At 38.3% G+C, this 14,991-nt stretch overlaps 1 protein-coding gene across 1 annotated transcript; it reads left to right on the forward strand.

The window, feature by feature from the left end:
* The first annotated feature begins 218 nt into the window (after nt 1-218).
* On the forward strand, nt 219-14,783 carry dipk1c (divergent protein kinase domain 1C). The gene is made up of 4 exons (XM_026944872.3): nt 219-1,629; nt 10,637-11,359; nt 12,771-12,935; nt 13,918-14,783. Exons 1-4 carry the CDS (start codon nt 1,417-1,419, stop codon nt 14,179-14,181), a joined length of 1,365 nt encoding a protein of 454 aa, XP_026800673.2. The 5' UTR covers nt 219-1,416; the 3' UTR covers nt 14,182-14,783.
* Nucleotides 14,784-14,991: the final 208 nt, after the last annotated feature.

Below are 14,991 nucleotides of genomic sequence, written 5' to 3' on the forward strand. Positions count from 1 at the left end.
GGCGCCAAAGTCTGGACAATTCATCCTCCTAGAGTTGGAATGTGTTTCTGGTGTGAGAAGAGTAAACGGAAATGTGTCAAAGTGCCAGTGGACCTATTACTGGCAAAAATGAAGCACACATGATCACAAAAGGTATATTTCAACATGAGTGAAAGAGGACAAGTTACAGGTTGTAGCGTACACCCTGACAATTAGAGTTTGACTTTGTGTGTGTGTGTGTGTTCAGCTTTTGAAAAAGTATAAGGCAGAGGGGATCTCAAAAGGATCTCTGACTTGCAGGAAGGATGAATGAGTTTGGAGAATAGAGTGCCACAGAGCACAGGAAAAAGTCTAAGTGGTAATTAACATAGCATGAAGCATTTTATTAAGAAAACATGGATTAATATTAGCTGGTGTACGGCTAGGCTGCCTCCTCTATTTTGAACGAGTGATTAAGAATTCTGAGCACTTGCTGTCTCTTCAACACAACAGATAACAACAGTCACACTGAGGCACTCAGGGGCTCAGCTCATCAGAAGAACAAAACACAACCGCCTTCGTTCATGCAGTCACTGCAAATCAAATCTCAAGTTTTGCTTCATCACTGCAGAGAAATGCATTCTGAATCAAATATTCAGCAACTTGGATAAACAATGACAAAAATTACTGCAGCTGCAGCAAGAAATCTTAGCTGTAAATCTGTTGTGCTTGAGATCCATAACCTGGTTAGAAGCTGTGAAGTGTTTGAGAGTGAGCATGCTGAGCAGTTGATAAAACAGTGCTGCATTCGCTGCTCTGTGGAAGAGTGTTGTATGCATGGCATAGGAAGGAGTTTGGCAGAAGGCACTGAACACCACAGCTGAGAGACAGTGTGCCTGCTGAGAAGGCCTGGCTGCCGTGGAAACAGGAAGAAAGCAACCCAAAGGAGGCAAGTCTTCAAGAAAGGGGCGGGCATCTGAGAAATGGAGAGAGGGAGAGAGAGGGAGAGAAAGAAAGGTGGAGTATAGTAAGAGAGAGAGAGAGAGAGAGAGAGAATTGCAAGCCAGAGGAGGGACAGCGTAACACAGAGAATCTGTGAGAGCGGTGAGAGAGAGAGAGAGGTTGTGGGTATGAAGAAGAAATGTGAAATAGTGAGAAGGAAACACAGAGTCCATTTCCACTTTAAAAAAAGGAGCTTTAAATGGCACTGCCAGTCTCAGCCAGTTCCAAACCAGTGGAAAAGAAGCTGAGGAGCTAAATTTGAGAAGATCTCCAGGGCAGCATGGAGAACCCCCGAGTGGAGAGGAGGAGCAGAGGAGAACACACACACTCAGACCTCCTGCAGGAGGAGCACCAGCAGGACTCCAAGCCTTCAACATACTACCGAGACCACCACAGATGCCCACAGGAGGAGCGCTAAAACACACAGGAAGCTGAAGTGGGTACAGCGCGTGGCCGATGTTCCGGGCCGTGCGCTGGGCCGCGGGTTCGGGCCGTGGAGGTCGCGGGCTGCGGTGGCTCAGGGCAAGAGTGCGGCGCAGGAGTGCTGTTCTCTTCATCCTGCTCTGGCTTGCCTCATGGCTCTTTCTCAGCGGCCTGCTCTTCGTGCACACGACCATGTTTTCCGACTTCTGCACGGATGACAAGAGCAGGAGGATTCTCCAAAGGCTGGTAGGTCACTGTGGCAGCTTGGTATCACTTGTCGAGTTTTACTGTGCATTGGTGCATTCATTACCAGTGAGGTCACAAAGTTTCAAGTCATGATGTAGGCGTAATAAGTGAAGGAAACGTAAAGTTTTGTATTTGACAGATGAGAGCCATATGCATAAACAAAGCTGCAATGTTTCGAGCTGTTTAACGTAGTGCTTGACACGAGTACACATATTTAGGCACGACTATCAGAAGTATGGGTTTATTTAACACAAAGTGGCTCAATTACAGCAGTGTTAAACGGTGCAGATAATTTATGATGCAATATGTAACAGTCACTTTATATAACTGTTTCAGCAGCCTGTCACACTTATTCAGTGGGTACAAAGCATCAGCAGTGTGGACTGCCTGTGATCCATTCATTTATTTTATTTTGAGGTTCACAGTCAGTAAACCTGATAAATGTTCAAATGAATAATAAACATGGTATTGCAAAGGCTTAAACTGTCAGCCTGTGATACATAGGTTATATTAGTTCCAAGCTTCAGTAAGGGATTTGGTAGTGTTATTTAACATCAACAGGACTCTTAAAGCTTTCTCTGAACTGCAGGATTAATCTGTGTCAAGTGAGTGATGATGCGACATTTTCTGCTGTCCGCCTCCAAATTCTCTCTGAAAGACAGTGACATGGAGCATAACGAATTTACAGGATTAAGTTTCCACCAAGAAATTAGATTTAAGAGGTGCAGTTAAATCAACAAACCATCCAATATTTGAAGTTCAGTGTAGCAGAAAAGTAAAAATGTTCAGAAGTTTGGACACAGTTTTAAGTAGATATTGTATGCTTTATGTACACATTTACATCTACTGTTACATAGAGACACTCAAACTACTACATGATTAAAAATGATATATTACATAATTATAATGATATTATAAATTGAAAGGTAGCTGGCTTTTAGGAATAAATGGGACAACAGACTTACTCCAACAAAAAGCCCAGTATAAATGTTCCAGATTTTTAATTACAGTGTTATTCACCTGTTGTGGATAAAACGAGAGTCTAGAGTTTAATAGGACATAAATCAAACATTGTGGTAAGAGGTTTCAAGACACATTCTTTCCTAAGTGCGTTCTGAAAATGGTATCATTTAGACAGTGCTGTTCCACATCCAATTCACCCGAGGGTAAAATGTCTCCACGGCTCAGTAGGAGCCAGCAAAGGAATTCTGCACCATGCCAAACTCTGCTAATTAAAGACGGGGTGTAAAAACTGGGCGGCAACTATCTATCAGTCTGGAGGGGCGTTAAAAAGTACACCACGGACTAATTTATGACTTGTAACACTGTTTTTGGTTTAGCTGAACTCAAGTGTGTTGGAATTTAAGAATTATAACAGATGTGAGATGTACAACATGATATGAAATGAACAAAAACAACTCGTGAAGTGAGCATGTGTGTGCGTGTGTGTAATTATGATAAAGCCACACTTTCCATAGACACCCAGCTGTATGTTAAATGCTATACAGAACCACAACCTCTAAATAACCTACACCCAAATGCATTTAAAATGCTTTATACGCAGAATCTGCAGCACAGTCTTTACAAAGTCTTCAATATACAGTCCAGTCCATCTCCTACACCTGCTCAAAGGTAGCAGGTTTTAAAGAAGCAAAACAACAATTAATGTGTCTTTTTAAATAAAACACAAGCTCATCCAACCTGAAACGTTCTAAAGACCACATCTGTGACAGAAAGGAAAAAAGCAATGTGGTATGTGACACACAATAAAGGCATTGTCAAAATATTGCCATGGTTCGCCGAGGTGAAATCAAGCAGATCTTGCGATGCGAAGACGTGCTGAGAAGGGCCGGTGCGAGACACAAGTTGAGCTCTGCTTGTTTCAGCACGTAACACGCCTGTTGGAAACTTCGTCTCTGAGTCATTAACACAAGTGTAATTTTGGGACAACATGCTTGTCTTATCAGATCATAACTGAAAGACGTATCACTTATGTTCTGAAAAAAAAAGGGCTTAATTTTGATTCTGAAAGTGAGACACACTTAAACCATTGGCTTAAAGCATTTTAATTAAAATTGTAAACATTTATCTTTAATTATGCTTAAGTAGCTCGCAGACATTTGAAAAACACTCAGATCTGCTGAGAACCAGACTATACAGTATTCAGCATTACTTTTTATTCCCAAATGTGAAAATTTCTTACACTGCACACATTTGCCAAATATTCAAGAGTAGGTCAAATGAAAATCTTTTTTTTTTTAATATTAACTATTAATTAATTTTTACTTTAAATGCAAATAAATGTCACAAAAGTGTATCACTTTTCTACATAGTTTTTATCATTTTACTCTATTTCGTTCAAGTTCAAGTGTTCTAGTGCTGAACGAGTGTCCAGATTCCTCTAGCAGAAAAAAATTCAATTCTAATTTATGTCATTTTCATTTGACTCACCCTCGAACTGTATGTCTTTAAGCTGAAACACAAAAGAAATACTCATTTAATGCATGACCTGCGTTTAATATTTCACTTTATAAACTGCTTTAAATAAGAGTTGACATCTTCATCTTCAAGACATTGCACATAATTTTGTATGCTTTTAAATGTTTTGTAATCTTGTTTATATCATTATTCACCGAGAGAGACTGCTCAGGTCAAAAGGACATCCGTTGCTAAGTAGTTAACTCTTCCCTTTTTTTTGAGTTAATTTACTAAATGGTGAATACAGAGACGTGTAAAGGTAATGTCTTCCTCATTTATTAACTGAAACAGCATTCTAATCAGTCTGCTTCAATAAATAACTCAATAAACAAGAATAAACCAAATAAAGTAGTAAAGGCTGAGGCTGAACACATTTCAGTAATTGTTTAAACACTAGTCATTTTTTTAATCAGTAGTCGCACCTGTCTCTTAAGCTACAGGTCGATTCTCAGCGAGCTTTAATGAAATAGCCAGCAGAGTCTATGACTGTGCCATTAATGCTTTTCTGCCGCAGAGCCTCGCTGCTTTCCCTATTTACACTCCAACATTACACTCCTCATTAACAGACGGTTAATGAGGACCTGCCTCAAAAAAAAACCAAAAAAAAAAAACGTTACTCATGAATGGCATTATGAATAATTGATTTGGATATATACGTTATATAGTATTGTGTGCTAAACAAAGACTTTTATTGCATTATGTATGCTATATTTCTGTACGGATATACAGTGACAAATGAGAATGGTTTCCTTAAACCATTTTTAAATAAAACTTTTTTGTTTTGTTGGCCTTGGGTACAACCTCACTCAATGATACATAATTTATATACTGGATTTATGTGCACACAATTGTTATAAATACAATATGAAGATCATCAGTTATATATTTAGGACGATTCATGAATAAAGTACTTATTATTCAATTCAAATAAAATTTTCCACTTCCTGGTACAAAAAAAAAACTTCAGGACAATCCTTCCCTTGTATTCAATGGAAATGAAAAAGTGAAGCTTATTACACTATAATATACTTCTGTATAACTGTATGGCTATACACAGTAAGTGTATGTGTGTGGACTAATAAGGGACAGAGAGGCTCTTCTGTGGAAGTATGTGTTTAGTTGTTTAGTATCAGGAGTGCTGCTGTAGTGAGGTCCATGGTGCAGCCCTGGGTGGCGCGCACACACACACATACACACACACACACACACACACACTTGGCATGCCGAGCCCAAGAGATTCATGGTCTGTGGACTCAGAATTTATGAGTACTATTTTTACAAAGACTATTCTTTGAATGTTATTTTATAATTACACGCCAAGTTCATATAAACTTTAAACAAAAGTTTAAAAACAAAACAAATACTGCTCCTGTTGTTGCTATGGTTATCACCCGTGTCAAATCCACAAATCTAAGTTACAAGTGAATACAAAATGATCAGTTTAGTGTGATTAAAATGTAATGCTGAGAAATAATTAACCTCCAGACAGATGCTATAAATGAGCTATTATTGCATACAGAGTTATTTTAATACATTTATGTACGTCCTAATGTGTTTTTCCAGCCAAGGAAAAATGAGATGTCTTCTGTTATTAAAGCAGGTTATACAGAGTAACATAAAACATACTGCTTTAGCAAAAACTCCAAGGTCAGTGTATGTTTTAAATTAGTACTGGGTTTGTTTTTCAGAGTAAGACACCATCAAGCCAATGAAAATATGTTTAACAATCGTGTCCAGTGAAATAAATTTCCACATTTGGGGAATAAAATCCAATGTTGAAAGTTTTATCAGCTCTCTGTGACCACAGGAGAACTAAGTGTTGTTCAAATATCTGCCAGTTAATTATGTTTGGCTGTATAAAACAGGTTTCAGCTGTGAAAAGTATATGACATTTTTTTTTTTTCTGGAACTGCTATTTGTTCAGTGCTTGGACGCTACATGCTCTGCGTCAGGAAACATGTACTATACAGCCTGTCTTACTGGTTTACCATTCTGTCCATACGTGACAGTATGACAGCCTTGTTACCTTGTAATTAAAGTCTTGATTTTTTGGCATATGCATCACCGAATGCTCAGAAAGCAAAAAGTCCAATCAGTGATCTTAACCCAAAGCCAGCATCAATACTATGTTATATACTGTACATCAATAAATACAAAACACATAAATACAACATTAAAAGCAAGGCATAGTTGGACCTTTTCCAACCCCATGGTGGGAAAGTTTACATGCAGACACAGAAGCTAAAAACAGCTGCTGACCAATATGATGCAAGGCTAAGAAATCTCAGGAATTCAAACGGATGTGTGGTAATTGGCAGAAATCCAGTCCAATTCAGAAAAAAAAAAACGGACCGGGCCAAAAGCTTTGTAAATCAGTGACCATGGTGACAACGACACTGCTTACACAAATAAACTGAGGCTTTTACGCAGAAGTTTAACAAGCGCAGCACACAAATTATAGTGATGTATAACCTTAGTCAGAGAATAGTGCATGTATTGTTTTACTTTTGTTTTATTTGAAAAAAAAAAATCTCAAAGTTGCATGCAAGGCGATTTGAGCAATTTAAAGCAATACGCACAGGACAAAATATTAATTTTCCTTAACGCATAGTTGAGCTGGAGTCCTACCCAAACAAAACAAACACTCCAAATATTTCATATATCAAGACATATTGAAGCTGGGGTGATAAAGTAAGAGACCCACAGTAAACCATTTTGATGGATGATGATTAGGAAAAGATATTGCTATCACTAATGTGCTAACGTCAATGCAATCAAGACCATTAGCTGACCGGCTCAACCCTTGGCTGACTCGAGATGACAGCTGTTTACTTTGGAACGTGGCAGCGGAAGATTTGCAGCTAATCTCTGTGAAACACTAATCATGCCTCCCTTTCCAATCCTAACAGACATGTGGGTGTGTGAATGAGAATTTTTTTAAGCAGAGGTGGCCTGTGTTGAGAAGCGGTTGAGACAAGTGTAAATCGGTTTTACTCTTTGCATAATGAGCTGCTGTCTGTTTGTCGGATTATTGAGCTGGGTTTGTAAAATATGCACTGACCCTGTAGATCAATAAATGTATATATTCAATTTACATAAGATGAAATCCACAGCATATTAGTAGTGACAACATATTAGTAGTGACAACACTGGGTTTGAGGTGCTTAGAAAGCTGTGTTTCGTAAAACGTGCAGCCAAAGCAATTAAGTGTGTGGAGTGCTGCATGTAGCTGATTAAATTTTAAATAAAATTGCTTGTAGACTTCAATCAGCAGTAAAGATCTCACAATCAGAGAGAATTCATTAGATCCTTCTCTAAATATAAACGTGTACAAATGCCTGCACTTCATCCAGTTATAAAGACTTGATTCTACTCATCTGTCCAAAACTGTGAGCAACTACTACAACCTAAAGCAATTTAATCTCACTTCACTCAGAGAAATTGTTCTGGAATAAAATTATAAGCTGTAAAAATAAAGAAGTAATTACTGATACTTCTAGAGTAGAAAAAAAACTTTCCTTGTTGCATTTTTCTTAGTGGTTAAAAGATTAAAAGGGATGACAGTGAACATACAGTTAAACACACCATTAAACAAAAACACAAAAGCAAAGAAAACGCATGTGAGGTAATTTCTTCAGTTTGCGTTTTCTAAGATCTAACTTTCTCTGTTTCTATAGCAACACTTTCACCTTGACTTACCTATTCTAAGAAAGAGTGATAATATCACTAGATCTGAGGAGATACAATCACCTGTGCAAATTACTCATGTATAAAGAATTATCTCAGAGCCCTCACAGGCACAGAAATGTCTATGTGTCAGGTGTACCATTCACCAATGCCATTACAGAGGCATATAAAAAAAAAAACAACTCTCAAATCTCAACTTCAAACTTTGTGTTGATGCACTCACAGAAAAAAAAAAATTGTTGATTGAGATTGCTGAAAGCTGCCAAAGTATTATTTAAGAAAAAAAATCCACCAAAAAAAAAAACAAGTCACCAGCTTTGCAATGTTCTCTTAAGTGTAAAGCATCGACATTACGCTGTTTGGAAAAAACTGTTCTAAACACCAACATTAGCATGTTCTTTGAAGCAGAACGTTCTTAACACAATGTTCTCAATGACGCTTCACAATTAAATGAAATTGTCCTGCTAATTGTAAAGCATCAACATTAGAATGTTCTGTATAAAATTATATTACAGCATGGTTGAATGCACGAATCTGACTGGTCAGAAGGTGTGCATTATTTTTGTATAACCTCACAACTCGGACAGTAATTCCTGTAAAATGAATGACAGGTTAATATTAATATGCTCGTTCTAATATGTTATTGTTTCTATAGTAACAGCTCATACACAGGGACTTATACGACAGATGCTCAACATAATCTAAGACTAATAATAAACAGATTAAACTGGCAGATTTAAAAAATGTGTTGTTTAACAAATTTAAAGGAATAATTGTTCATGTGGTGACATTTTTATTAGGAGATTTATTTAACATTTATGGCAGAAGTCTCTGTTGTAAGCACTTTGTAGCAGTCAAAGTTTCCCATCTCAGGAAAGTCTTCAGGACAGAGGAGATTATGCTTTCTGGTTTCTTGGTAAAATGACAAGCTGCGTTTTTTTTTTGGAGAGCGAGCGAGCGAGAGAGAGAGAGAGAGAGACAGAGGCTGGAGAGGGAATGACTTTATCTCAGCTATAAAGAAGTGAGAGCAGGAACTCACTTGTCTCTTGGACATTTCACAACATTAAATCTAATTATAAACCATTAAGAATGTGTGATGTGTCATTCGTTAATAACTTGTAATTAGTGTAATTGTTGGCAAATCTCTGTGGTATAAGCGGAATAACACACTCCAGACAGTGCAGTTATAGGAAAATAATCCACTTCAGGGGGTCGCGGCATTCCACTATTCCGCATATTTGTTATAATATCCCACACATAGTATGTTTGGTAACACTTTATTTAAAGGGTTCCTACACTGAGCTTTCGTAACATTTTCCTAAGCGTTCTTGCCTCCCCGGTTCAATCCTGAGCTCGGGCTATTGTCTGTGCGCATTTTCACATGTCCACGCAGGTTTCCTCTGGGTTCTCTCGTTTCCTCCCACCTTCCAAAACGTACCAGTAGGATGCCTGTCCAAGCTAAATTTCCCCTAGATGTGAATGTGTGTGTGCATGCATTTCCCATCTATGGTGTATTCCCGTCTCGTGCCCAATGTTCCCAGGAGAGGATCTGGATCCAGCGTGACCCTGACCAGGATTAAAGCACATACTGAAGATGAATGAAGGAATGAATGATGAATGATTTATGAATGGCTTATGTTAAAACCTGTGAGGTGACTTAAGAGGTTTTTTATGTAGTATATGGCTATTCAAGATTGTTAATGTGATTTTTTTTAGTATTAGTTTGTTTGTACTAGCAGCACATTTATGAAAACTTGAAATATGCTCTATCAAGTATTGATTTCATTTATATTCATTTGGAGGCATATGGGCTTAATAAATAAGTGAACTGATACTGGAATGGTGCTTTGACTTCAGATGAAGAACAATTCAGTGTAATCTAATGTTCTTACATAAATTAGATACAGAAAATACAGTTTTCAAAAAGGGAAAATAGCAGTGGATCCTTCATACAGTATGTCTCAAAGCTTCAATAATGTCCTGTTAGTGAAGACAAACTAATAACATGTATCATTAGAATAAAAACACAGCTACATAAAACATAGTCTCAGCTATAGTATTATATAAAGATTCTTCTTTCTTCTGTGTTATAAGACACTGCCACATAACAACATAAAAACACTAATGTCACTTTATGAGTTTTGACATAAGCCTCCATCATTACTATATAAACGATTCATGCTATGCTTATGAATGTGTTATGAGAGCCCAGTCCCTGGACCCCATTAAATAAAATATTATCAAATGTTCTGTTAACTGTTAAGCAACAGCATTACAATGTCTATTCGGTAACACTTTCTATGTAGTACATTTAAGACATGATATAATGCATTCATAAGACAATATACACATTGTTATAATTATATAACAAAATGCATTATAACATAATATGAATACATTCATTCTTCATGAACTGAACCATAAACACTATAAACACATTACTATCATATTATAATGCATTCGTTTATAGCTATACTTATAATGCATTTATAAATTGCTAACAGGATGCATTATAAGCAGTGTTCATGGCACACTATATCTTTTAGAAGGTTCCCTGGTAATATCTATGGTATAATTCATTTAAAAAAATTGTCTCAATACACTATACAAAGTAGGGCTGGGTTTCTTTAGTATTGGTGTTATAAATAGTGTTATGAACACTACTTATGATGTTAGCAATGTATTTTCAAAAATATTTACAAAGAATGCCATATGAATGCATTATAACATGACGTGAATGTCTTCAGTGTTACGGTCTTTTTTTTGCCTCACACTCATTAAAAATCTGCCGTGAGTTGTTGTGTTTAAGAGCAAAGGAAACATTTTGTGCTCTGTGTTGCAGTGTGAGGAATACCAGCAAGGTGTATTAACAGGTGACCTATGTGAAGACCTTTGCGTGGGCAGCCATGTTGAATACAAGCGCTGTCTCTACTATGAGAATGGAAAGAAGGTCATGGCGGCCAGCTGGCGAGGCATGCCAATCGTCCTCAAGTCCAAGCTCGAGAATTTCTCCTCCTATGAGGCTTTGGCTCTGCTGGAGTATCAGGACACAGCAGGTGATGTAGGGGCTGAAGAAGAGCTTTCACCCCTGGATGTGGTGTTTTATGCAACTTTGCAGATTAAGAACTTGTTGGGCCTGGAGGCTGGGAGTAACCTGACACTACCAAGGCTTTGGGGCCAGAAACTAAAAAAAAGGTCCCAATCATACTCGCGGGCTGAGCTGGCCTCGCTCTGGGCTCTGCTCCAACAGGAGGAATACGCCTTTCTCCGTGTGATGCAGGACCTGACGGACCATGTGGCCAAGGTGCTGGGCTCCTGCGGCCATTTTTACGCAGTGGAATATCTTGCTGCTGGCCACACATGGGACCAGAATATCTTCTCGCTGGAGGAGTTCTCTCAGAGCCCAAAAAGTGGAGAAGGACGGACAATGACTGAGATAGACATGGTACCTCGAGTTGCCCTGAGCTTCTTGGACATGGTGGACCACTTTGAGAATGACTTTTCTCATCACTTGCACCTCTGTGATATCAAACCAGAGAACTTTGCCATCAGGAAGGACTTGACGGTGGGTATTTCCTTTGATGTACAGGATTATCTCTAGATTGCATTCAGTAAACAGCTAAAATAACAGGTGAATCCGTTTGGAAAGCTTGGTAAAGCTGTCATTAAGCTGTGCCTAAGGCCAGCATGCTGCTCTGAGGAAACAACAAAACCTTATACAAACAAGGGAAGGTCACAGAATTTAGATTCACCCACGCTCTCAGCTGCCGTCTCAACAAATGGATCCACTAAATCACTCTAATTTACAACAAGAAAAGTGGGAGCATGTTCATTTATAGTAAACACACTGAGACGTGCTTTGCAAAAAGATTAGCAAGCCAGTTTTTTATTGTGTGCATTTGTTTTTCCCCATAGGAAAAATAATTGTACATTTTTTGATAGGTTGATAAATGTTTTTCATTTTAGCACTTAGCAATTATACTCATGACTGCCAAATAGGTCTTTTAAAAAGCAAACAGGATTTTAGTGTAATGGAGAAGTTTATTTTCAGGCTTAATCCTGTTTATACCAAAGGCTTAGGACTTAAGAGCAAGTAAGGACCCTCAGTAGCTAAAACTTCAGTTAAAACAACACAATACCAGTGATAAAGATTTAACAAAATTAAATAAATAAAAATCTCTAATTTATTTCTTTCTGTATTATAAAGCCATGAGATCTTTTAAAAACAAAATAAATCCAACAAAATCGAATTAGCTGCAGGAGACTGACTTGTGTAAACATTTGTGCAGGACCTTTGTGTAACATCAGGATTAAAACTGTTTAACAAAGACAAATAGGTTTTAAAGCCGAAGCCAAATGTTTTGAATCACATTTAACGCAGTCACATAGTCATGACTTAGAAACGGTATGGCACTTTCTTCTGGAAAACTCCAGATTGTGGTGGTCATAACATCACTCAACGTGTGTTATGTTTATGGTAGTGTGTGCTGCCAAAACTGCAGGTTCTCGAGAAGGTTAGTTTAAACAGAACATGTGTAATGGGCTAAATTTATTAAATATAGTTTGAGTCCTACACGGTAACAAAATAAACACAGTTCTGCACAGTAGAATCACCAGTACTGAGTCATTTTACACAGGTGAAGCTGAACTTTGTAAATACAGAAATATAAATTCCTTTAGCACTGGTGTATTTAGATTTAATGTATTTCAATATACAGTTCATGTTTCATATTATCACACTGTATACTTCAAGTATTGTCCAACATTTGTTCTGAGATGGAGTGGCATCTCAGATGGAGAGGCATTTCATACAGGGTGTATGTCTGTTTTATACCCAATTTTCCTGGGATAGGCTCTGGATCTACCGTGAGACTAAACAGAATAAAATGGTTACTGAAGACAAATGTATGAATGAATAAATAAATGGATGTACAGAATTTTTGGTCAATACTACATTTGTTAAATGTGTTTGGCAGGTGGCAGCTATAGATGTGGACATGGCCTTTTTTGAGCCCAAAATGCAGGACATTCTTGAACAAAACTGCACCAACGACAACGACTGCAATTTCTTCGACTGCATCTCTAAATGTGACAAAAAGAGAAACAAGTGTGGATCAAAACGCAAAAACAGCAACCTTCAGGTAAGTGTAACGAATTAATATCTTATAAATGAGTTACTATTTAGTATGTATTTATTTAAAATATAGAATTTTATAGCATTTCATTTTATTGCTAATTAACTTAAGACTCATTTGTTAGCAAGGCATTTAGATAATTGTAATATTTTCTGATACGAGCAAAATGCTCAGCAGGTTCACAGAAAAAGGCTGGTGTAATAATGGTAGGGGGGGAAAGCTATTTCTCGACCTTAAGCATTACTGCGAACAATGTGCGGAATGTTAAGTTTGTGATAACACTGAAAAGAAGCGGACTGGAGCCTCCTGTCATTATGTGTTATAAACATCACTGAGGATAGCAGCCTCAGTGCTGAAAAAAGAAAACCTTTGTGGTCAGGAGAAACAAAGACGAGAAAAAACGAAGCAAAACGATGACACTAATAATAATAAAAGATTTTATAAAGCGCCTCGGTACACTGGCTGATTATTTACAGCCATGCGCATAAATAAACATTTAAAAATAGAGACTACATTTTAACGAAACAATATGATTTAACTAGAAATTTTACTTTATCACATCTTCGCTTTCAACTTTTCATGATAAAATCAAAATCATCACCTGTTGTCAGTGCAAGCCCCCTTTTAAGGAGACCAGCTAACAGACGAGTGAGCGAAATGAAACCAAGTCCAGCTCCAGGCCTCAGACAGAGCCCATCTCTCCATCGCTGATCACTTATCACGCCACCAGATGACCTCTGCCATCCTATTGTCCTTCCTGCCACTCAGAACAATAGGGGCTTTGTGTCATCCAGGATGCCAGGTCAAGGAGATGAGCATATCTCCTGCTCAAACCACATGAAATAAGAATATGACCGATGATTGTAATCAGGGCCATGAAATAAGACCAGGAGGTCATGCTCATAATGGCCGTTTCCCCTTGCAGCCTTCTGTTTGGCCTCGCTGATGGTCAACTCTTCGTCAGCTTTCTTTCTCTCTCTGTGTACAGGTGATCTGTGAGAAGATCTTCCGCTCGTGGTTCTCTCCCACGCTGCTGGGGGATAAAGCGGGGCGCCCCCTTCAGGTGGAGCTCCAGCAGGCGGTGCAGGATTGTGCAGAGACAGAGGGAGGAGAGTATGCAGAGCGTGCCCGGAACATACGGCTGCACCTTCAGGGCCTCCTCACGCAACTGGTCCAGGAGGACTCGGCCAATCATCAGAGCCGAAAGCAAGCACACGCAAAACGCCGCATCCATACAGCACTCAATTTCTGAGAGATCACATGAAAACGATGCTTAGCAGTGATAAAATATTCAGATTCAGCTCATCTCCAGTTTATAGTTTATTTTGTGTAGCTGGTTTACCATTGGACTGTAGTCACACTGTGCAGTTTTAAATGTAATAGGAGTTAAACAACTATGCTATTATCGTTTCAATTTTGTTCATTAAAGATAAAAAAAATATTCTTACAAAATACTGGATGTACTGTAAATAACAGTTTTGTATAGAAAAACGTATATATGTAAATTTGCAAACATCAATAAAATAAGCTCTCACCATCTTCTTCTTGTGAGAATTTGCATCACAAACCAACAGCTGCCTTTTATCTGTTTATTATTTAATGGTTCCATATCAACACCTAGCTGAGAAACTCAAGGATCAAACCAACATTTGTTTCCCATCACTTGAGCGCAATGGAAGAATTTGGTGGATTCTTTCATCTCAGCATTCGTCTTTTAGCAACAATTCCTTCCTCAAAGGAGATCACGTTCCAGTCAGTCTCCAGCTGTCTGCTCAACAAGGGTCAGAAAGGACAGACTAAACACAACCACGGGTCAAGCAAAGATGTAGAAGACAAGATGTATTACAGCACAGGATGCAGAAAAGGCATAACGGAGGTCCTCTAATATGTTACCTGCAGGTGAACTTTGCAGATTTCTCTCTAATTCTATCTCAGTGACTTATGGGTGTGCTCTCATGGCAACAGCAGGCGTCTGGTTTTGATCGGACTTCAGGTACAGAGTGTCCAGAAACACACAGGCCAGGGATTGGTGGATTGGCCCTCAGAACTCCCGATCATTCTT

The sequence above is a fragment of the Pangasianodon hypophthalmus genome, chromosome 1 (assembly GCF_027358585.1).
Source record: "Pangasianodon hypophthalmus isolate fPanHyp1 chromosome 1, fPanHyp1.pri, whole genome shotgun sequence".
In the NCBI taxonomy this organism is placed as follows: domain Eukaryota; kingdom Metazoa; phylum Chordata; class Actinopteri; order Siluriformes; family Pangasiidae; genus Pangasianodon; species Pangasianodon hypophthalmus.

Bases quoted from the DNA above. Each gene is read 5' to 3' on its own strand.
- dipk1c (XM_026944872.3), top strand. From the start codon at position 1,417: ATGTTCCGGGCCGTGCGCTGGGCCGCGGGTTCGGGCCGTGGAGGTCGC. The intron at 11,360-12,770 runs GTGGGTATTTCC...TGTGTTTGGCAG, and splicing joins CCATCAGGAAGGACTTGACG to GTGGCAGCTATAGATGTGGA. The intron at 12,936-13,917 runs GTAAGTGTAACG...CTCTGTGTACAG, and splicing joins GCAAAAACAGCAACCTTCAG to GTGATCTGTGAGAAGATCTT.